Genomic DNA, 23,996 nt, shown 5'->3' with positions numbered 1-23,996 from the left:
GCCGTATTATCAGGCGCAGTCTTTTCGTGGACAAGCGGGCAAAAGGTTCCTCATTTCTGCCCCGTGACAGAGGGAGAGGAAAAAGGCTGCAGAAATCAGCCAGTTCCCAGGAACAGAAACCCTCTCCCGCCTCTGCCAAGCCCTCAGTATGACGCTGGGGCTTTACAAGCAGAATCAGGCACGGTGGGGGGCCCGTCTCAATGAATTTCAGCGCGCAGTGGGCTCACTCGCAAGTAGACCCCTGGATCCTTCAGGTGATATCTCAGGGGTACAAATTAGAATTCGAGACGTCTCCCCCTCGCCGTTTCCTAAAGTCGGCTTTACCGATGTCTCCTTCTGACAGGGAGACAGTTTTGGAAGCCATTCACAAGCTGTATTCCCAGCAGGTGATAATCAAGGTACCTCTCCTGCAACAGGGAACGGGGTATTATTCCACACTGTTGTGGTACCGAAGCCGGACGGCTCGGTGAGACCGATTCTAAATCTAAAAATCTTTGAACACTTACATACAGAGGTTCAAATTCAAGATTGAGTCACTCAGAGCAGTGATTACGAACCTGGAAGAAGGGGACTACATGATGTCTCGGGACATCAAGGATGCTTACCTTCAAGTCAAAATTTACCCTTCTCACCAAGGGTACCTCAGGTTTATGGTACAGAACTGTCACTATCAGTTCAGACGCTGCCGTATGGATGGTCCACGGCACCCCAGGTCTTTACCAAGGTAATGGCCGAAATGATGATATTCCTTCGAAGGAAGGGAATTTTAGTTATCCCTTACTTGGACGATTCCCTGATAAGGGTAAGATCCAGGGAACAGTTGGAGGTCGGTGTAGCACTATCTCAGGTAGTGTTGCGGCAGCACGATTGGATTCTCAATATTCCAAAATCGCAGCTGGTTCCGACGACTTGTCTTCTGTTCCTAGGGATGATCATGGACACAGTCCAGAAAAAGGTGTTTCTCCCGGAGGAGAAAGCCAGGGAGTTATCCGAGCTAGTCAGGAACCTCCTAAAACCGAGCCAAGTCTCAGTGCATCAATGCACAAGGGTTCTGGGTAAAATGGTGGCTTCCTACGAAGCAATCCCATTCGGCAGATTCCACGCAAGTACTTTCCAGTGGGACCTGCTGGACAAATGGTCCGGGTTGCATCTTCAGATGCATCAGCGGATAACCCTGTCACCAAGGACAAGGGTGTCCCTCCTGTGGTGGTTGCAGAGTGCTCATCTTCTAGAGGGCCGCAGATTCGGCATTCAGGACTGGGTCCTGGTGACCACGGATGCCAGCCTGCGAGGCTGGGGAGCAGTCACACAGGGAAGGAATATCCAGGGCTTATGGTCAAGCCTGGAGACATCACTTCACATAAATATCCTGAAGCTAAGGGCCATTTACAATGCTCTAAGCTTAGCAAGACCTCTGCTTCAAGGTCAGCCGGTGTTGATCCAGTCGGACAACATCACGGCAGTCACCCACGTAAACAGACAGGGTGGCACAAGAAGCAGGAGGGCAATGGCAGAAGCTGCAAGGATTCTTCGCTGGGCGGAAAATCATGTGATAGCACTGTCAGCAGTATTCATTCCGGGAGTGGACAACTGGGAAGCAGACTTCCTCAGCACGACCTCCACCCGGGAGAGTGGGGACTTCACCCAGAAGTCTTCCACATGATGATAAACCGTTGGGAAAAACTCGACAGGTATTGCGCCAGGTCAAGGGACCCTCAGGCAATAGCTGTAGACGCTCTGGTAACACCGTGGGTGTACCAGTCAGTGTATGTGTTCCCTCCTCTGCCTCTCATACCCAAGGTACTGAGATTGATAAGATGGAGAGGAGTAAGCACTATATTCGTGGCTCCGGAATGGCCAAGAAGGACTTGGTAACCGGAACTTCAAGAAATGCTCACGGAGGATCCGTGGCCTCTATCTCTAAGAAGGGATCTGCTCCAGCAAGGACCCTGTCTGTTCCAAGACTTACCGCGGCTGCGTTTGACGGCATGGCGGTTGAACGCCGGATCCTGAAGGAAAAAAGTCATTCCGGATGAAGTCATCCCTATCCTGATCAAAGCCAGGAAGGATGTAACCGCAAAAACATTATCACCGCATTTGGCGAAAATAGGTTGCGTGGTGCGAGGCCAGTAAGGCCCGACGGAGGAAATTCAACTGGGTCGATTCCTACATTTCCTGCAAACAGGAGTGTCTATGGGCCTGAAATTGGGGTCCATTAAGGTTCAAATTTGGCCCTGTCAATTTTCTTCCAAAAAGAACTAGCTTCAGTCCCTGAAGTTCAGACGTTTGTAAAAGGGGTACTGCATATACAGCCTCCTTTTGTGCCTCCAGTGGCACTTTGGGATCTCAATGTAGTTTTTGGGTTCCAAAAGTCACATTGGTTTGAACCACTTAAATCTGTGGAGTTAAAATATCTCTTCTCTGAGGTAACACAAAAATTAATTTAAATAGAACAATCATAAAATCTCACAATTTTTATTGATATGCCTTAAAAATACTAATTCATTAAATAAATGTGTGATCGTGAGCGAAAATATTTTTGAAAAATGTATATATATTTTTTGAAAATTGGCCTCAGCCAGAATCATTAAATATATTAAGGTCCGTCTTGTGTGGTGATTCCCCTACTACAATGATTTGGGGATCGAAGTATTAAAAATTGAAAGGTGTGACCATCATCTAATCATTTGTATAGCCCATACATAAATTTCATAGGGCGATTGGTTTGAATCATGGGTCACTGGAAGTTACTTCGATTGGGTCACCTGTACAACAGTACAAGTCCTTAAAGTCAGCAAAAATTATCTGTGGAGCTGAACATGGTGGGCATAAATGAATTATCCACCCACCAGGTGATGTTTCCACCTGTGTGAAAAGAATTTGTTATATATGGTGGTTATTCACATGTATTGATAGCAGAGGTTAGTGACTCTAATGTTGAACAGAGACTTAATAACAGCACATCAATTCAATAGGATTGTTCACAAAGATTAATTAATAATTGTTCACAAAGATTATTCACAAGAATTATGAGGGCGGAGCCTATGAATCCGTAATGTACATATACCTTTCAGTAATTCTCTTATAACTGTACATAATCTCCTAGACAATTGTAGTGCTTGTGGCTAATTTTTAAGCACATAGACCACGTGATTAACAAAATTCCATATACTGAATTGTGAGGTGTGAGGCATAAATACCTCAGTTAATCACTAGTTTGTCAGACAGTACTGATAACAATTTTTAGGCACTAAGTAGAGATGTATACAGTGGCCAGGATACAGGTATGACTGCCCTTCTGCTGTTCTCCCGTCTTGCCAAGAGGTATAGGACGAGGAATGAGAGAGGGCAAGTGCACCCAACTTGGCCAGAAGAAAGAGAGAGGAGGTATCAAGCAGAGTGACCTTCGGTAGGTGCTCCCTGATGCCCTTTTAACAAGCAGTGCAGAGAATATTTAACCTACACTTAGGTCTCTAGTGCGGTACTCTCCTGAAAGTTATAGATTATACTGTGAGTGCTCGGGTAGACCAAGTGTGTCCACCGGTTTTGACAATAAATGTCTGAGTTTAATTAATGTGCTTATGAAAGAGCTGCATTTCTTATTTGATTTTCACCAGACAAAATATAGCACATAAAACTTGCACTTGGTCTCTCTAGCAGTGCACTCATAGATGTTTACTATTTATAGTCACAGATATATATGACACACGAGATGCAACAAATTGCTCAATAGTTGTTGAATTTTAAAGCTCAAAATTTTTTAGCATTGAGCAAACATTTGGCAAATGCTGAGATCCTAGTACAATGATTTGAAACAATCTTATTGGGATTAACTGATATTCATGAGCAGCTGATCCTCCTTGTGCAAATGCATCCATCAGCAACAAGAGTGGCAGTTTAATAAATAATGTTACTCCTGCCGTGATTACACATGATACAATGTGATCTTGTGCAGATACCTTAATCAACAACCAATTGACACTTTAGCTGATAAGGTTAATCCTGCTACAATTTATGCATGATGCCATATGAGGAGATGAAGATATTACCAGCAGTCTGATAGCAATTATAGTAATTGTTAATCCTATTATGCTTGTAAGAAATGCAGTATAACAATTTCAGATTCACAAAGTGGTCCACTCTGTATTATTAAATTCTAATAAAGTGAAAGAAAGTGTGCTAAATTTGTCTCATATATCATGTACAATTAGCGGCATGCAGGAGAATCTGTATAGTTAGTCATACGGTTACCACTCCTGACGCTGGCCTCGGAGGGGAGGGGAAATGCTGCCCCAGAATTCCGTACAAGAGTGTCCTCCAAAAACGGGTGCTTTCTCCCGCTTGCTGGCCGCACAGAGACTCGCCTGCCTGAGCTGCTCTTATCAGCGGCAGATAGCCGCTTCCTCCGCTTTCGCTGCCACAGTGCTGTCTGTAACTGACGGACCCGTGAGTCACGTGTGCGCACCACGTGACTCACCCAGTATTCCTTTCTGACGTACGTTTCGCAATGCTTGATCACAGGTGATTAGGTCGCCTGTTAGCTGATGTTTATAAAGGGAAAGAAACTTTCCGTTCACAGCTTAAAATGATTGGCTTAATCAGTTTAAATACCAGTGATTACTTTCACTGTGTGAAGAGTTAATTAGTAGGTTTTAAAATCTCAGGAACAATTCTATTTCTGAAGGGAAAAACTGTAAGGGGATAAATGAATAAACATAAAGAGACATAACGGTAAATAATAATGAGAGTGATAATAATAATAAATTTTAAATTGAATTGGATATATATTAATTGAAGTGATTGGCTTAATCAGTTTAAATACCAGTGATTACTTTCACTGTGTGAAAAGTTGATTAGTGAGTTTTAACATCCCAGGAACAATTCTATTTCTGAAGGGAAAAACTATAAAAGAAATAGATGAATGAATAAACATAAAGAGACATAACGGTAAAAATTAATGAGAATGATAATGAATAAATGACTAAATTTAAAAAACTGACTTCAGTTGCACGTCATTTCCATTTTGAACATGATGGATCATGGTTGAATTTCAAAATATATGGCCTTGAACAAATCAAGCTAGGGAACAGAGGAGGCGATCTCACTAACAGCCTATTACAGAGGGAATGTGAATGGACCTTTAAACTTGGGGCTCTCAATCCAGAGGGCCTCAATGAGAACATTAACTTTGGAGCATTTCTTCCAAAGTGATTTAGATATACCTTTATAATTTTATAGCAATTGACAACAATCATTGTCATAAAAAGGATAGGTGTTAAATTAACAAAGCACTCTTCAGATCCTTCCAGGACCTTCACACTTATATATACACCCATCAATTCCAATACCAGTCACCAGTCTTGTGACTCCTGGCTTCACCATCTTTGAGCACGTATCACTATAACTAATTTGGTTAGGGAAATTTACCCCCCTCTCCTCCACATGTATGCCTCTATGCCATTTTTGTTCACCATTTGATAATTTGCACATCAGTAGGTACTGATATCCAGGTCAGGTCATGATCACACCTGGGTCACTCTAACAATATCACACACTCATTGTAACAATATATTAATTTTTATCACATAATATCACTCACTGAGGCAGACTAATAATCGCCTTGCCCCAACACATAGTCACAACATTTCTTAATTCATGTTCTCACTTTACTCACAGCATCACCTAGGAACTGGCAATCTGCATAACTTCATACTATGTAAATAAATTTACACACTTTTGTGCACAACGTACAGCTAGAAATTATTCACCAAAATTTTTTCTCCCTGTTTACAATTGAGTCCAAACAACCAAAACCCATGCATGGGTCTTATACAATCATACGCCCTTTGTTTATTATTTTACGATATAAGCATCATTTGTTCCCCTTAAAACTAATACATAATTGAGGTAGAATTATTTTCATTTTTCTTTTTCCATATTATACTATTAATGACTTTATACCACAGTTCATCTAAATGCTCTGTGGGGATTTCTCTTCCTTCTTCTCAGTATAGATCTATTAATTATTTCATCATATATTCTATTCAGCATTTTGCAATTTATAATCATTTTTTATGTTAGAATTTCATAATTTTTTCCTCATTATGGGTATTCACCCTATTGCAATTAATTATATCTATTATATTCAGATCTTCTTTTCAGAATTATAAAGGTTCCTGATATACCTAATTTACTTTATTATTCATCACACTAAGAAAGCAATTTTTATCATTCACACCAATCCCTTGACAATTATATAGATGTGTGTAGGATGTATGTGTATGTATATATATATATATATGTGAATATATACCCAATTTAATTTAAAATTCATATTCATGAGGAGTCAAAGCTAGCAGCTGTGGCCTGGACGCCGATCAGAGTGGCTGCACAAACAGGGAGCTCTCTACTCCCTGAGGAAATTATACCTCTCTTTCCCTCCCTAGACCACTTTTCAAACCCACCAACCTGTCTACTATCCCTCCGGGACCCCCTCACACCGGTGGACCTGTGCTGCGGAGTCGGGAAGCCGGTATACTGGCTTCTGCGGACTGCGGCCTACGCACCCACCCGAAGCCGGGGCCTCGATTTCCGGCGACATCCGTCGCGGAGGGCGGCCGCCCGTGGAGCCCCTGAAGTGCCCTCACGGGACCCCCATCCCTGCTCTAAACACCCGGACCTCCCTTACCTGGCACCCGGGATCGGCGGTGCTGCGGGAGGAGGAGGAATCCGGGCGGACGCGGCTGCGGGAGGCACGGAGCCCTGACGGCGGCGGCCATCTTGGACCTCGGGGCCCGGACGGAGAAGCGGAGGACCTGCGGCCTGGAGAGCCCGTCTGTGCAGAGGTGAGCCGCTTTCACCGGCCCTTGCTCCCCGCTGCACTCCCTCATCCTGCACCATACCCCACAGCGCCCGCAGACGGCCGACGGCCCAGCCACGCTCGAGGGGTTGGACGCAGCTCCATCCCCCCCCCTCCTGCGACCTTAAACACACTAAGGCTGAGGGGATCTCCTCCACTCCTGCTGCTCACCTGGGAGCCCACACACGCTCTTCCTCTAACCCGCTCCAGCGGCGGCCCCCTGGTGAATCTCCGGCGGTGCTGCGGGGGGAGGAGGAATCCGGGCGGACGCGGCTGCGGGAGGCACGGAGCCCTGACGGCGGCGGCCATCTTGGACCTCGGGACCCGGACGGAGAAGCGGAGGACCTGCGGCCTGGAGAGCCCGTCTGTGCAGAGGTGAGCCGCTTTCACCAGCCCCTGCTCCCTGCTGCACTCCCTCATCCTGCACTATACCCCACAGCACCCGCAGACGGCCCAGCCACGCTCGAGGGGTTGGACGCGGCTCCGTCCCCCCCCTCCTGCGACCTTAAACACACTAAGGCTGAGGGGATTTCCTCCACTCCTGCTGCTCTCCTGGAAGCCCACACACGCTCTTCCTGCAACCCGCTCCAGCGGCGGCCCCCTGGTGAATCTCCGGGACCGCGGTCCCTCCTGCCACCATCCACCTAAACTCCACTGAGGCATCCGCGGGGACCCGCCTGGGAGCCGCTTATACATCGGCCCGCGGTCCTCCCCCCCACGCGGGGCTGCCCCGATTGCCGGCTGGTCCGTGCCCGGGACACGTCCCTGTGGTCCCCGACCGGTGGAGATAGTATCCGGGTCCCCCTCTCCTGTGACCTCGGATTCTCACCCTCCAGTCCGGGTCGGGGTGCCCTCCCTCTCCTCCCGCGGGCCTCCCTGGGCGGGCCCCACCTGCCGGACTCGGCTGATGTCCACACCATAATGTCCCCTTAAAGCCCCCGAGTCACCTTCCCTGGCCCTGAGTCTCACAGCTGGAGCGCCACCCCCATTCCCCACCTACTCCCCTACGCCCCCAAAATGACCAGGGGTAACAAAAAATCCCAGGGGTCCGATCTCACACCATTTCTGACCAAAAAAGGCACCCCAGCCACGAACAGGCCCAACAATCCCGGCCCCTCTCGGGGCCCCTCCGAATCGGAGCCCGAAGATGACGATCTCACGCCCCTCACCCGCAAGGACTTCCTCTCCCTCCTTAAGGAGATGCGGGACATTAAGTCCTCAGTCCAAGCCCTACACTCCCTGAAATCCGATATAGCCGATATCGGCTCCAGAACGGACCAACTCGAAAGAAGAGTCGAAGAGGTGGTAACGTTCCAACAAACAGCAGAAACCGAGCTACATCAACTCCGTCAGGATGTTGCCCACCTCCGGGAGGAGAACGAAGACCAAGACAATAGAGCAAGGAGAAATAATATGAGGATTCGGGGTATCCCTGAGGAGGTCGAGGCGTCTCATCTTGAACTCTACCTTAAACGTCTTTTCGCACACCTGTCGCCCGATACCCCTGAGGAACATCTCCTCCTGGACCGAGCACACCGGGCCTTGCGACCGCGCTCTCAGGACTCTTCTCAACCCAGAGATGTCATTCTCCGAATGCACTATTTCACTGCGAAGGAGGCCGTTATGAGGGAGGCCCGACGGCTGGGATCTGTGACTTTCCAAAACACCCCACTCCAGATTTTTCAGGATTTATCCCCGCTAACCTTAGCTAAACGCAGAGACTTCAAACCCATTACTTCTCTGCTCTCCCGTCACAACGTGAAGTACCGCTGGGGTTTTCCTTTCCGGATCCTAGTGTGGCACCAAGGGAAGCTCCTCACAGCTAGAGACCAACCTGAGGCCCAAACGCTTCTCTCTAAACTGGGCATCCCCGTTCCTGACCAAGATGTCCATTCTCCATGCCTACCACCACGGACACAGCGGGATTCGCTTCGGTCTCCTCGTTCTGAGTGGTTCACGGTGCCGTCCTCCGGGGCCCCCCAGGCTCCACCTCCAGTGCCTTGAGAACTCTCACCTCACTACGCTACAGCACCCCACATTGAATTGGGACGATCACTTCTGGTCGTACCCCCCTTACCTGAAGCGCTACATTACCTTGGGTTCTTCGTGACGATACCTCCTGATCCCTTGGTTGCTTCACAATAGCATTGTTGTTATCCTCTATTGAACTGTTACGTTGTTTGGAAGTTTAAATGTCTAACTGCTTACATACTCAAAAGCTACTCTCCTGATATGTCTCCATACAGATACTTGACCCACTCTCTCCCCTCCTCCCCCCCTCCTATTCCCCGCCCCTTGGGGCGGGCGCTCCAGCTATCTTCTCTACCTGTCTTCTCTCCAGCTCTCTCCCTCAGGTACCCCCAGGGGAGGCTTGCCTCCTATCTTTTCCCGAGCGGCTCGTGACCCGCGATCGGGGCCCCATGCCGCGCCCCCACAGGGCCCCGGGCCCTACCGCTGACCTGGGTGTTCCCCCAACGCCTAGTATTCCCTCCCCTTGTCAGCTTAACCGGTCCTGGCCTCCTCCGCCAGACGACCAACCACCCCCCCACCCCTTCCGGTCCTCTTTCCCTTCCACCCCTCCTCTGACCACACTCTTTCTCACTTCATATATCTTCGATCTGTCTCCCCCTCCCCCTTCTCCACCTCCAACCACTCCCGCCCTTTCAAATCTGCCTACCTCACTGCTGCCTGCCCATGGGTCTCCGGGTACTCTCTCATAATGTGAAGGGCTTGAACAGCCCTCAAAAGAGAGGCAAGCTATTTGCTTCCCTTAAACACCATAGAGGCGATCTGATTTTCCTACAGGAAACTCACTTCGTGCACGAATCTCACCCTACCCTGCAATGTAAACCATTCCCCGTTTCCTTTCATGCCTGCGATCACCTAGCCAAAAAACGTGGAGTAGCAATCTTAATTGCCCGCCACCTGTCTTTTGAACTCCTAGACTCTCATGCTGACAAAGACGGCCGATTCCTTGTCCTAGTGGGTAAACTCAACAATAATATATGCACTCTGGTTAACGTTTACGCCCCTAACCAGCGACAGGAACGGTTCTTTACAAGGCTAGATAATCTCCTCACTCGAGTCCGACAGGGTGACCTTATACTTGCAGGTGACTTCAACTCCGTTCTCAATCCACAGCTAGATCGCTCTACATCTTCCCCTACTCCTTCCCCGTCGGACTCCCTTCGCTCCAAATCCCTCCTCCGACTCATGCGATCCCAACTCCTCTACGACTCTTGGAGGATAAAAGACCCCTCTGCCCGCGACTATACCTTCTACTCTGCCCCCCATAACTCCTACTCCCGCATTGATATGGTCCTGCTCAGTCATGATCTTGCTATCAACCTCCGGGATGCCCATATCCACCCACTAATCTGGTCCGACCACGCCCCCATCTCCTGCGACCTGGCAGGCTTGGCTTCCCGTCCTCGCCCTATGACATGGCGCCTCAACGACTCCCTCCTACACAACCCTGAGACAAAGTCCCATCTTCAAGACAAAATCTCTGATTATTTCACCTTAAATGACTCCCCTGATATTTCTAGACCCACCCTCTGGTTGGCGCACAAGGCTGTCCTTCGAGGACACCTTATCAGCCTAGCCTCAAAAGCTAAAAAGCAATCCCTTTCCCAATACAACAGGCTCTCCATTAAACTCCATGCACTTGAGACCCAACATAAGGCGTCGCCCGACCAGGCGGTCTTGTCCGAACTTCGCACCATTAAAGCGGAACTCGATCTTCTTCTTACCACACGGGTGGCCAAGCGTCTTAAGTGGCTTCGCCAGTCTTTTTATGAAAAGGGTGACAAGGCGGACAAGATCCTGGCGGCCCGACTCCGCTCCACAAGAGCCAAAACCAACATTGTCACTATCAGAAACTCTCTCAACCAAATCATTCAGGATCCCACAGCCATTAGAGCCGCCTTCCAATCCTACTACACCGACCTATACAACCTCCCGCCCCCTCCACCGGGCTCTTCCCCCCAACCTCGATCCGACCTTATCTCCCACTTTCTCTCTGCTTCTAAACTACCCAGACTACCCCCGGACGCCTTGGACCTTCTCAACGGTGAGATTACGGTGGAAGAAATCACCCAGACTATACTCATGCAAAAAATAGGCAAATCTCCGGGCCCAGATGGGTTCACCGCTCTCTACTATAAGAAATTCTCTGCCCTTCTCTCCCCCCACCTACACTCTCTCTTCAATGGGATTGTCCAAGGCGACCCTTTTCCCCCTGAGATGCTAGAGGCCAGAATTGTGGTGATCCCCAAGGAAGGCAAGGACCCCCTTAATTGCGCAAGCTATCGTCCCATATCTCTCCTGAACCTAGACCTGAAAATCTTTGCTAAGATCCTGGCCAACCGCCTTAACCCACACCTCCCTTCCCTTGTCCACTACGACCAAGTAGGCTTTATCCCGGGCCGCCAGGCAAGAGACAACACCAGACGTGCCATTGACCTTATACATATCTCTAACTCCAGGAGATGCCCCACTATCATGCTTTCCTTAGATGCCGAAAAAGCATTTGACCGGATCTCCTGGGACTTCCTGAAACCCACCTTGGAGGCCTATGGCCTGTCCGGTGGCTTCCTCACTAGCATCCTAGCATTATATTCCACCCCCTCTGCCACCGTCCTTATCAATGGTACCCCATCCGCCCCACTTAGCATTTCCAATGGCACACGTCAGGGCTGCCCCCTCTCCCCCCTAATATTTGCCCTTATTATAGAACCCCTTGCCTCCCAAATTAGAGCACATCCGGATATACACGGAATAAAGGTAGGCCCCACAGATCCCAAAATCTCCCTCTTTGCAGATGACATCCTACTCTCCCTCACCCAGCCCCTCATTTCACTCCCAAACCTATTTTCGGTCCTACAAGCCTATAGCCTTATTTCAGGCTACAAGATTAATTACTCCAAATCTGAGGCCATGATGCTACATATCCCCCAACACCAGGCTGAGTCCCTTCGCACCAATTTTAAATTCAAATGGCACCCCACAAAGATAAAATACCTAGGGATATACCTAACCCCGCGCTACGACTCCCTCTTCCGGGAAAACTTCCCACCCCTTCTTACCAACACACTAGCCGACCTGACTTCTTGGAACAGTCTCTTCATCTCGTGGCTGGGCAGGATCATAGCAGTTAAAATGACCATAATCCCCAAATGGCTCTACCTTTTCCAGACTCTCCCTGTGGCGGTCCCGGCCCCCTTCCTCCGCAATATCCAACGAGCCCTTATACGCTTTATTTGGAATCACAGACCTCCCCGCATTGCTGCCAACACCCTGAAAAGAGCAACCTCCATGGGAGGCAGAGGACTTCCCGATGTCAAACTATACTACCTCGCCTCCCACTTATCCCACATTGTCACTTCCTACGCTCCCCCAGGATCGGTCTCCTGGTTGGACATCGAAGCAGCCTTCATTGGCATCCCAGATCTGACCCCCCTATGGGGACTCCCCTCCGCCTCTCGACCCCCAACCTCTAAACTTCTTCCCACCATCAAATTCAACCTCAAAACCTGGGACACCCTCTCTCTGAAGTGGGGTCTCACCACTACACCCTCACCCTTAACCCCCATCTGGCAGAACCCCACGTTTCCCTCCGGACTCTCGGCTACGAGATCCCGGACGTGGATAACCCTAGGCCTTAAATTCCCAATTGACTTTGCCGACCGAGGCCAATGGCTGTCCCTCCCGGACCTCCAGCAGAAAGTCCCCTCACAACCTCTCAATCCCTTTCAATTCTTACAAATACGTCACTTTTTAACTTCCCTCCCTCCCACCGCCTTACTCCGTGCCCTTACTCCCTTTGAATCCCTATGTGTCAACTCTCATTCCTCCAAAGGCGTAATCTCCCAACTTTACTCTATCCTACTGGACTTTTCCCTACCCCTATCTCGGCCCCATGAAGTCGCATGGGAACGGGACCTCGGGCCCCCACCTGAAACTCAGGATTGGGAGGACATGAGACTAGGGATTGCTAAAAGCTCTATTGCCACTGCCTTTAAGGAAACGGCCTACAAAGTTTATTACCGCTGGTACTATACCCCCGACCGTCTTAACAAAATTTTCCCGTCCTCCTCTTCAGCCTGCTGGAGAAACTGTGGGGATAGAGGTACTATGCTCCACATATGGTGGACCTGTCCGGCTATCGTCCCCTTCTGGGATCTGGTCCACTCCCTCCTCAACTCACTTCTAGAACCCCCTGTAATGAAGGACCCTTGGGTCTCCTTACTGTGTCTTCCCCCCCCACACCTCAATAAATTCTCCCAAAAGCTAACCTCACACATTCTGGCCGCAGCTAAATCACTGATCGCCCTCAACTGGAAGAACCCCTTACCACCCTCCCTACTATCCCTCAAAGCTAAAATCTGGCACATCGCCTCAATGGAAAGGATAACCTATTACCTCCACGACCGGGGCCACGTCTTCGAGCAGGTCTGGGCCCCTTGGCTCACCGCTGAACGTAGTTAGCCAACTCCCTCCACCCGCTCCCACCCCTCCCGCAGACCCATGGGCACCCACTCCCTTCTCCCCCTGATATCTCTCCTCATCTCATCTCTTAACCTCCTCAATTATCTCTTCCCCCTATTACCCTCTCTCTCTTCGTCTCTCCTCCGTTCCCCCCCCCCTGTTACGATCTTGCTGCTCTTAAAACTTATATTATGTACGGTTACAAATGTGGTTATTCCCCCCCCCCCCTGTTTCTCTTCTCCCCTCTCCCCCCTGATCCCCATGTTTGAACTTGACTGTTTTTCCCACACCAACTAACCCTGTTACTCATTTGAAAATTGTGGTCCATTTTGGACACTGGCTATGTTGGCCATCTGTCCCTTGTATTCCTAGAATGCCCTCTTTGTGTATCTGACCACGTATAAATAAAGAATTAAAAAAAAAAAAAAAAAAAAATTCATATTCATTATCATTCTCATTAATTTTTACCGTTATGTCTCTTTATGTTTATTCATTCATCTATTTCTTTTATAGTTTTTCCCTTCAGAAATAGAATTGTTCCTGGGATGTTAAAACTCACTAATCAACTTTTCACACAGTGAAAGTAATCACTGGTATTTAAACTGATTAAGCCAATCACTTCAATTAATATATATCCAATTCAATTTAAAATTTATTATTATTTATTATTATTATCACTCTCATTATTATTTACCGTTATGTCTCTTTATGTTTATTCATTTATCCCCTTACAGTTTTTCCCTTCAGAAATAGAATTGTTCCTGAGATTTTAAAACCTACTAATTAACTCTTCACACAGTGAAAGTAATCACTGGTATTTAAACTGATTAAGCCAATCATTTTAAGCTGTGAACGGAAAGTTTCTTTCCCTTTATAAACATCAGCTAACAGGCGACCTAATCACCTGTGATCAAGCATTGCGAAACGTACGTCAGAAAGGAATACTGGGTGAGTCACGTGGTGCGCACACGTGACTCACGGGTCCGTCAGTTACAGACAGCACTGTGGCAGCGAAAGCGGAGGAAGCGGCTATCTGCCGCTGATAAGAGCAGCTCAGGCAGGCGAGTCTCTGTGCGGCCAGCAAGCGGGAGAAAGCACCCGTTTTTGGAGGACACTCTTGTACGGAATTCTGGGGCAGCATTTCCCCTCCCCTCCGAGGCCAGCGTCAGGAGTGGTAACCGTATGACTAACTATACAGATTCTCCTGCATGCCGCTAATTGTACATGATATATGAGACAAATTTAGCACACTTTCTTTCACTTTATTAGAATTTAATAATACAGAGTGGACCACTTTGTGAATCTGAAATTGTTATACTGCATTTCTTACAAGCATAATAGGATTAACAATTACTATAATTGCTATCAGACTGCTGGTAATATCTTCATCTCCTCATATGGCATCATGCATAAATTGTAGCAGGATTAACCTTATCAGCTAAAGTGTCAATTGGTTGTTGATTAAGGTATCTGCACAAGATCACATTGTATCATGTGTAATCACGGCAGGAGTAACATTATTTATTAAACTGCCACTCTTGTTGCTGATGGATGCATTTGCACAAGGAGGATCAGCTGCTCATGAATATCAGTTAATCCCAATAAGATTGTTTCAAATCATTGTACTAGGATCTCAGCATTTGCCAAATGTTTGCTCAATGCTAAAAAATTTTGAGCTTTAAAATTCAACAACTATTGAGCAATTTGTTGCATCTCGTGTGTCATATATATCTGTGACTATAAATAGTAAACATCTATGAGTGCACTGCTAGAGAGACTAAGTGCAAGTTTTATGTGCTATATTTTGTCTGGTGAAAATCAAATAAGAAATGCAGCTCTTTCATAAGCACATTAATTAAACTCAGACATTTATTGTCAAAACTGGTGGACACACTTGGTCTACCCGAGCACTCACAGTATAATCTATAACTTTCAGGAGAGTACCGCACTAGAGACCTAAGTGTAGGTTAAATATTCTCTGCACTGCTTGTTAAAAGGGCATCAGGGAGCACCTACCGAAGGTCACTCTGCTTGATACCTCCTCTCTCTTTCTTCTGGCCAAGTTGGGTGCACTTGCCCTCTCTCATTCCTCGTCCTATACCTCTTGGCAAGACGGGAGAACAGCAGAAGGGCAGTCATACCTGTATCCTGGCCACTGTATACATCTCTACTTAGTGCCTAAAAATTGTTATCAGTACTGTCTGACAAACTAGTGATTAACTGAGGTATTTATGCCTCACACCTCACAATTCAGTATATGGAATTTTGTTAATCACGTGGTCTATGTGCTTAAAAATTAGCCACAAGCACTACAATTGTCTAGGAGATTATGTACAGTTATAAGAGAATTACTGAAAGGTATATGTACATTACGGATTCATAGGCTCCGCCCTCATAATTCTTGTGAATAATCTTTGTGAACAATTATTAATTAATCTTTGTGAACAATCCTATTGAATTGATGTGCTGTTATTAAGTCTCTGTTCAACATTAGAGTCACTAACCTCTGCTATCAATACATGTGAATAACCACCATATATAACAAATTCTTTTCACACAGGTGGAAACATCACCTGGTGGGTGGATAATTCATTTATGCCCACCATGTTCAGCTCCACAGATAATTTTTGCTGACTTTAAGGACTTGTACTGTTGTACAGGTGACCCAATCGAAGTAACTTCCAGTGACCCATGATTCAAACCAATCGCCCTATGAAATTTATGTATGGGCTATACAAATGATTAGATGATGGTCACACCTTTCAATTTTTAATACTTCGATCCCCAAATCATTGTAGTAGGGGAATCACCACACAAGACGGACCTTAATATATTTAATGATTCTGGCTGAGGCCAATTTTCAAAAAATATATATACATTTTTCAAAAATATTTTCGCTCACGATCACACATTTATTTAATGAATTAGTATTTTTAAGGCATATCAATAAAAATTGTGAGATTTTATGATTGTTCTATTTAAATTAATTTTTGTGTTACCTCAGAGAAGAGTGCTCCCTACCAGGGTCATCTTTTGTCTTCTCTGTAAGCCTCCCCTTGTTCCGATACATGTTTCTATACCCTTGGGAGCACCACTGACCGTCAAAATTCGAGTTACCAACATACCAATTGGTGTAGGTATACGATTGACTAATTAAGGGAAAGAATATCCCGAGAGTGTCAGTTCTTTCTGAGGTTACAATATAATTTACAGTTTTTTCCTGTGCGGCCGTCCACAAACCTTCCTCTTTTACGAGTTAAAATATCTCACATGGAAAGTGGTCATGCTGTTGGCCCTGGCCTGGGCCAGGCGCGTGTCAGAATTGGCGGCTTTATCCTGTAAAAGCCCTTATCTGATTTTCCATTCGGACAGGGCGGAATTGAGGACTCGTCCTCAGTTTCTCCCTAAGGTGGTTTCAGCGTTTCACCTGAACCAACCTATTGTGGTGCCTGCGGCTACTAGGGACTTGGAGGACTCCAAGTTGCTAGACGTTGTCAGGGCCCTGAAAATATATGTTTCCAGGACGGCTGGAGTCAGGAAATCTGACTCGCTGTTTATCCTGTATGCACCCAACAAGCTGGGTGCTCCTGCTTCTAAGCAGACTATTGCTCGTTGGATTTGTAGTACAATTCAGCTTGCACATTCTGTGGCAGGCCTGCCACAGCCAAAAATCTGTAAATGCCCACTCCACAAGGAAGGTGGGCTCATCTTGGGCGGCTGCCCGAGGGGTCTCGGCTTTACAACTTTGCCGAGCAGCTACATGGTCAGGAGCAAATACGTTTGTAAAATTCTACAAAATTGATACCCTGGCTGAGGAGGACCTGGAGTTCTCTCATTTGGTGCTGCAGAGTCATCCGCACTCTCCCGCCCGTTTGGGAGCTTTGGTATAATCCCCATGGTCCTTACGGAGTCCCCAGCATCCACTTAGGACGTTAGAGAAAATAAGAATTTACTTACCGATAATTCTATTTCTCGTAGTCCGTAGTGGATGCTGGGCGCCCATCCCAAGTGCGGATTGTCTGCAATACTGGTACATAGTTATTGTTACCAAAAAAATCGGGTTATTGCTGTAGTGAGCCATCTTTTCTAGAGGCTCCTCTGTTATCATGCTGTTAACTGGGTTCAGATCACAAGTTGTACGGTGTGATTGGTGTGGCTGGTATGAGTCTTACCCGGGATTCAAAATCCTTCCTTATTGTGTACGCTCGTCCGGGCACAGTATCCTAACTGAGGCTTGGAGGAGGGTCATAGGGGGAGGAGCCAGTGCACACCAGATAGTCCTAAAGCTTTCTTTAGATGTGCCCAGTCTCCTGCGGAGCCGCTATTCCCCATGGTCCTTACGGAGTCCCCAGCATCCACTACGGACTACGAGAAATAGAATTATCGGTAAGTAAATTCTTATTTTTTTATGTTATATGCTATGTATACTATACATCCATGCCCTCTTGTACAGTATCTTTAGATTTCAAGGAGAAAACGAAAGATATTGTACATCGTTAATGACCCGCAGGAGCGCACATAGGTGGTCATTTCGAGTTGATCACTAGCTGCATTTGTTCGCTGTGCAGAGATGAGGCAAAAAAAATTGCACTTCTGCGCATGCGTATGCAGCGCAATGCGCACGCGCAACGTACTATTACAACGAACAATATCGTTTCACACAGGGTCTAGCAAAGCTTTTCAGTCGCACTTCTGGCCGCAGAGTGATTGACACGAAGTGGGCGTTTCTGGGTGTCAACTGAACGTTTTCAGGAAGTGTTCAGAAAAACGCAGGCATGCCAGGAAAACGCAGGCGTGACTGGGCGAACACAGGGCGTGTTTGTGACGTCAAAACAGGAACTGAACAGTCTGAAGTCATCGCAAGCGCTGAGTAGGTTTAGAGCTACTCTGAAACTGAACAAAAAAACATTGTAGCCGCTCTGCGATCCTTTTGTTCGCACTTCTGCTAAGCTAAAATACACTCCCAGTGGGCGGCGGCCTAGCGTTTGCACGGCTGCTAAAAACTGCTAGCGAGCGATCAACTCAGAATGACCCCTCTAGTTAACAATATAGTGAACACACACTGGACGATATGGGGTGTATTTTTATCAGGTTTTAGACCTGATAATTATAATTTCTTATCGCCAATATTCACTGTGATAAGAAATGATGTTGTGCCTGGATATAATAAGAAACACACCCATGGACATTGGAGCCATCCCTACGATGTGTAAAGTGATGGCTGATGCAAACACTTTACTTTCTGCCGTGGGACACACGGAGCGCTAATGTGCATATGTGGTCATTAGACTACATAAGTGCCAGCGCTCACTTCCGGGGAGGGACCCTGCATATCCATTGCCTGGTAAAATGCCCATAGGCTACAGGGGCTAACACCATCTAAAGATGGCTTACGTTACCGGGGCCGCCCTGCAGAATGTTTTACATTCCAGAGCTTGGTAAATCTCACAGTGTAGAAGCCTATGGGGACTGCTATTGCCATCGGAAATGGGAGAACCGCAGCAGATATTTCTAGACCCCTGTTATACTTCCAGGGGATGCTTACATTGTGCAGGTATCCCACGTAAATGTCCATTTTTGAGGGATTCTCCCGCAAAAATTGTTTAATACATATGCCTCTATATCACCATCAGCATTAAGTATTGACTATGGCTACAGTATATCTATGTTCGAGAGCCGCAATGTGGACAACTTGCGTGTTGGCAATGTGATGCTGAGCACAGTATCCCAACACGGTACAAATGTAAGTTATTGCAATGTTACCGTGTCATCAGTAAAGCATCATATTTAAACGTATAATGATTAGTAAAAGTTGCAGGAAGCGATGTAATAACAATAAGTTAAAGTTGTGTGAAGTTTAGAAAAAAAACACATTTAATATTGGTACTAATTCATGACTCAGAGGTCATCAATTTACTGAAAGGTTAATTGCGACCTGGGAACCCATTAAGGTGGCTGGCTGTAAGGGAACAGGAAGTGCACAGTTATGAGAGGCGATGCTTTAGAACAGAATTTCCCAAACTCTTGCCATTGCAGTCCAGGTTTTAAGGATTTCCATGCATGCGTTGAGAAGGTTAAATCAGATTGCCTGAGGTATGAATTAAGTCACCCGGTTTAATAATGGATATCCTTAAAACCTGGACTGCAATGGCAGAGTTTGGGAAACTCTGCTTTAAAATATGGCACCTTTTGTGGAACACTGAACAACTATCCACGTGGTAATGCGTGCAGCTCAGATCAACAGAACGTGTTGAATATTCTGATGCTGCAGGACCTGGTGGTAGAACGGATGAAGGGCACTTATCCATTGCTATGTGCAGCACTGACCTGTTTCCAAAGCCCGATTGCGGAAACACTGTTTTCCTTTGCCCACTCTCTCAGTGAATTACCCCTTTTGTTGTTTTTTTACAGCTGTGGGAGACATCTATCTAGAAGAGCCGGAAGTTTTCATCATCAGAAAAAAGTAGCAGCTTGGGAACAGTCACCTGCCTTCAGTCCTCATCCGGTCTGCGCTTGTTCATCATTCCAGACTGAAGGACAATGGACTCACTGTTGTTTACAGACTTTTGCCTTAGAGAAGAGGCTCTCACTACCAATTACATTTGCCCCATTCCGGAGGATCCAGGACACGTCCGAATATTAATGCTAGAACAACAAAAATGACAGAAATGTACTCGGATGAGGGAGACGTTTCATGCATGACCGATATTGTTTTTTATGCCAGGTATAATTCACTTATTCTGTAGACCAGATGTCTAAATTTATTCCAGCATTAGCCAGCCATTGTATAGCAGGAAGCCAGCCAAGCCATGATCGTTCCGTTGCACGACGGCCCCTTGTGGTCAGTTCTGTTCAATGCATGCACATATTAAATTTGCCACTTGCTATACACACATCGTACTCTTACTAAGCATGGAACCATAGATGATGACGATGCTACTCTTTTAATTTTTATTTTATTTTGAAGAGCCAAATTTTTTAAGCTATTATTTTTGCCTAAATCAGGACATTTAAAAACAAAAAACCCACATACACGTTTTGTACATATGTACATTTTAAATTGTAAAAAAAATGAATAATACCTATAGTACATTATTTTGCGAAATGCGTAATGACGTGAGCACACTTTTACTTTTGCACCAGAATGGTCTTGAAAAAATGTAACACAATTAAACTTCTACGTAGAGCACTGACGGAGAAAGGGTTTAGGCAATCCTTGGCTCTACCAGCTGTTGTGGAGCTGGCAGTGCCCTGCTGGGACTACTAGTTCCCCAGCAGCTGGAGAGTCATGGGATTCCACTGATGTAGTACATATAGACGAGACAGAGAATCAATACATAGATTTTGAAATGTAGATATAAATAGAGATTTCATATGTGAGTGAAGAAAATGGCACAAAGAACGTGGAAGTTTGTGCCGTATATATTTTGCAGGAAAAAGAATATCGACAAAGATGGGACAGTAAATTCTGAACACATAAAATGTATCTACAATTCTGCCAGATATAGAGGGAGTTGTATCAAGTCTTGGAGAAAGATAACAGTACTGTACCAACAATCAGCTCCTAACTGTCATTTTTCAAGCACAGCCTGTAACCCGACAGAAAGGGGCTGATTGGTTAGTACTTTATCTCTCTCCGCAGCTTGATACAATCCCTCTTACTCTCTTAGCGGAACGTCATGGTTGTATAGGTTTGCCAGGTATTTTTGGCATGTGAAATCCAGATAATGACAATAGGGGTTATGAAATTGTCATCGTTACTACGTCCATTTACGGAACAGAATTATACATTGTGGATTCTGATTCATTTTTTGTGTTGGTTGTTACATAACATGAAGTTTCCAGTGTTGGCCCTCTAGCGGTAAAGCTACAAGCTGAAAGGCCAGAGTCCTCCAACCCTACTACAACCAGTGCTGTGCCTTTCTGATGCATCTATTGAAATAGGCAGCAGTCGTCTTAGACACTTCAGGGCTGATTTAGTAAAGTGGTGTATTCTGAACACGTGTGCTGTAGCCCATGGTGACCAATAGGGTGTTAGCTTTCATTAGCCTGACTACACTGGACTTATAAAAGCAGGTATCTGATTTTTTGTTACGCATCATCATACCCTCCAACACTGGCTAACTGAAATTCAGTACAAACATTCTAAGGGGGCGTGGTCACTTGGCAAGGGGGCGTGGCTAAGCTGTTCTCCCATAGGCTTTAATACAAATGGGAGATGCTGAAAACCGGTACAAGGACCTTTTTTTGCAGGTACAGACCATAAAAAAAACGGTGCTGTACCTGCCAAAAAGGTTCATTTGGAGGGTATGCATCATTGCACTTTTGACCATGTTATTAAAGGCAAGGTTGCCTTTTTTTGTGATACCCTGCAACTCCTGCCATGTCCGGTAAGCCAGCTCTACCATGTCCTCAGCCAGCCACCACCACAGTGTCATCCTGCCTCTCTCATTGCCTTTGAGCAAAGTACAACAACAATAAACCTACTTGTGCTGCACAGACCCAGTGATGGAAAGTTCCTACATCAGGCTTATGCTGGAGAAATGACAGCAGCGACCCGTCTGGTTGCTACGGGTTATACAGCACCTTGGTACACATTGCACCATGTTATTAAATAACAAGCCATGGGTATGTTTTGTATGATGGGGAACTGTTTCTGCATTGCTAAAGAAGTCCAGCATTAACTCTTTATAAGGCAGACAAAGTGGAATGTAACACATTTTTGTAATGCTTTACCTAGTTTCAACCGTGTCGTAGCTTTTTAGCGTGTAAGTGTTTGTGTATGCCTCGTAGTGGTCGGTTTTAGAGATCTGCGAATATTCTGTAACTGGTGAAGTTCTAGCTTTTACCAAAATAAATATGGACTTTTATGCATATTGTCAATTGTACAGTTTAACCACACAAAGTGACACTGAAGCACTGTATTGTACTGCAAAAGGGTGTACATTATAGAACCACAATGTGTATCAAGAGGAATTCTTTTACATTTTATATAGCACCAAAATTGACTTCCAGGATTTAAGACGACATTAAATACACAGCAGAGCTGTAACATTTGTGGAGTATATTGTATTAATAATAAATGTCATCAACATGGTGCCAGAATGTAAGCGCCCATTCACCCCTGCCCAGGAAAATATATTCAGATTTTGTGAATGTGGCAATAGTGGGTGTTAGGTTACCAGATATACATGAAATTGTTACAATGTGGTATCAAATGGCTGCTCCAGGCAACCCTTGGTGCAGTGGTTTCCAAACTTTTTGGAATCACGGCGCCCTAGAATATCAGAATTTTTTTTACGGCACCCCTAGGCCAAAAATTTTTTATTGAGAAATTTAGAAATAAATATTACATTAAGTAGATCGTGTTTATATGTCATCCTTAGGGTCAGTGGTGTGGTGAGGACAGGATTTGCTTCTGTTTGGCCACATATTATATGACTGGCAGCCACCAGCACTGGTTTTGCCTATTATATTGACCATGAATAATTTGAAATGGTCCTGGACCACCAATCCGGGGCACCCCCGCAAGTGTCCGGAGGCACCCCAGGGAGCCACGGCACACAGTTTGGGAACCTCTGCCTTGGTGTAATGGCTGTACCAGCGTGGTGATCAGATTGAAAACATGACTAAAATAATATTATAGTAACATAGGGGGTAATTCCAAGTTGATCGCAGCAGGAATTTTGTTAGCAGTTGGGCAAAACCATGTGCACTGCAGGGGAGGCAGATATAACATGTGCAGAAAGAGTTAGATTTGGGTGGGTAATTTTATTTCTGTGCAGGGTAAATACTGGCTGCTTTATTTTTACACTGCAAATTAGATTGCAGATTGAACACACCACACCCAAATCTAAAGGGGGTGACAATGTCTATAATATTTGTCCTATTAAAAACACGTTAAAGGTTAAAGAACACAGTACGCAATTGGCGCAAAAAGTACCGCAAGGGTACTCCCTTAACTATACCTTAAGGAATGTACTTATACTGTAAACATTTGTGCAGTGACAATGTGTAGATGTAATGCAGTGTAACCTTGTTAGCTTAAAAGCTGTATGAGCGACTATGACGCTCTGAGAACCTTTATGCATTTATAATAATCAATCAAATACTGGTCTAAGGTTCTAACGCCTTTAGTGAGAGAATGAACGTTCAAAAAGAATAATACAATACAAGCTATACACTACCAAAATAACATAGAATATCTAACCAAGTAACTAACATATTATACAATAAAGACACAAGTACGTTTAAGGGGGAGGGGAGAGAGAGGGGGAGAGAGAATGGCTAACAATAACAATAAGACAATATGGTTGCAGAGAAGCTTACACATGTGAGGAACAATCGCTGCGCAGTTAGTCAATGCTGAGAATCTTTGTGGAGAAAATACTTGAGCTTACCCATACTGGCTGTCCCTATATACACAACCCCACAATACCGCATGGGACAGAAGCTAGACTCCATTTTGGGAAAACTCCCATGATTCCAAAGACTGCACCACATGGCTGAAAGGGGGAGGGGAAAACACCCAGCAGCAGCCATTTTACTCAAACCAACTAATCTTATTCCACATTCCAATCCAACTTCCTAGAACCATCTTATTGCATACAGTCCATGTTATATGAATCACCAGATCACAATGTAACCA

At 45.8% G+C, this 23,996-nt stretch overlaps 1 protein-coding gene across 4 annotated transcripts in view; it reads left to right on the top strand.

Moving 5' to 3' along the window:
• The window catches only part of ADAM22 (ADAM metallopeptidase domain 22), a 500,813-nt gene extending 478,591 nt beyond the window's left edge, over nt 1-22,222 (top strand). For all 4 annotated transcript variants that reach the window (XM_063921513.1, XM_063921518.1, XM_063921515.1 and 1 more), the window contains one exon: nt 19,760-22,222. Coding sequence is in view for 1 of the 4 variants with exons in the window: in XM_063921514.1 (XP_063777584.1) it covers nt 19,760-19,780 (21 nt within the window). In the remaining 3 variants the exon portion in view is untranslated. The remainder of the gene's footprint in view (nt 1-19,759) is intronic.
• Nucleotides 22,223-23,996: the final 1,774 nt, after the last annotated feature.

Source organism: Pseudophryne corroboree, chromosome 5 (assembly GCF_028390025.1).
Source record: "Pseudophryne corroboree isolate aPseCor3 chromosome 5, aPseCor3.hap2, whole genome shotgun sequence".
NCBI classification, from domain to species: Eukaryota; Metazoa; Chordata; class Amphibia; order Anura; family Myobatrachidae; genus Pseudophryne; species Pseudophryne corroboree.
The sequence above is the reverse complement of the archived record's forward strand: the minus strand, read 5'-3'. Positions and strand labels throughout refer to the sequence as shown.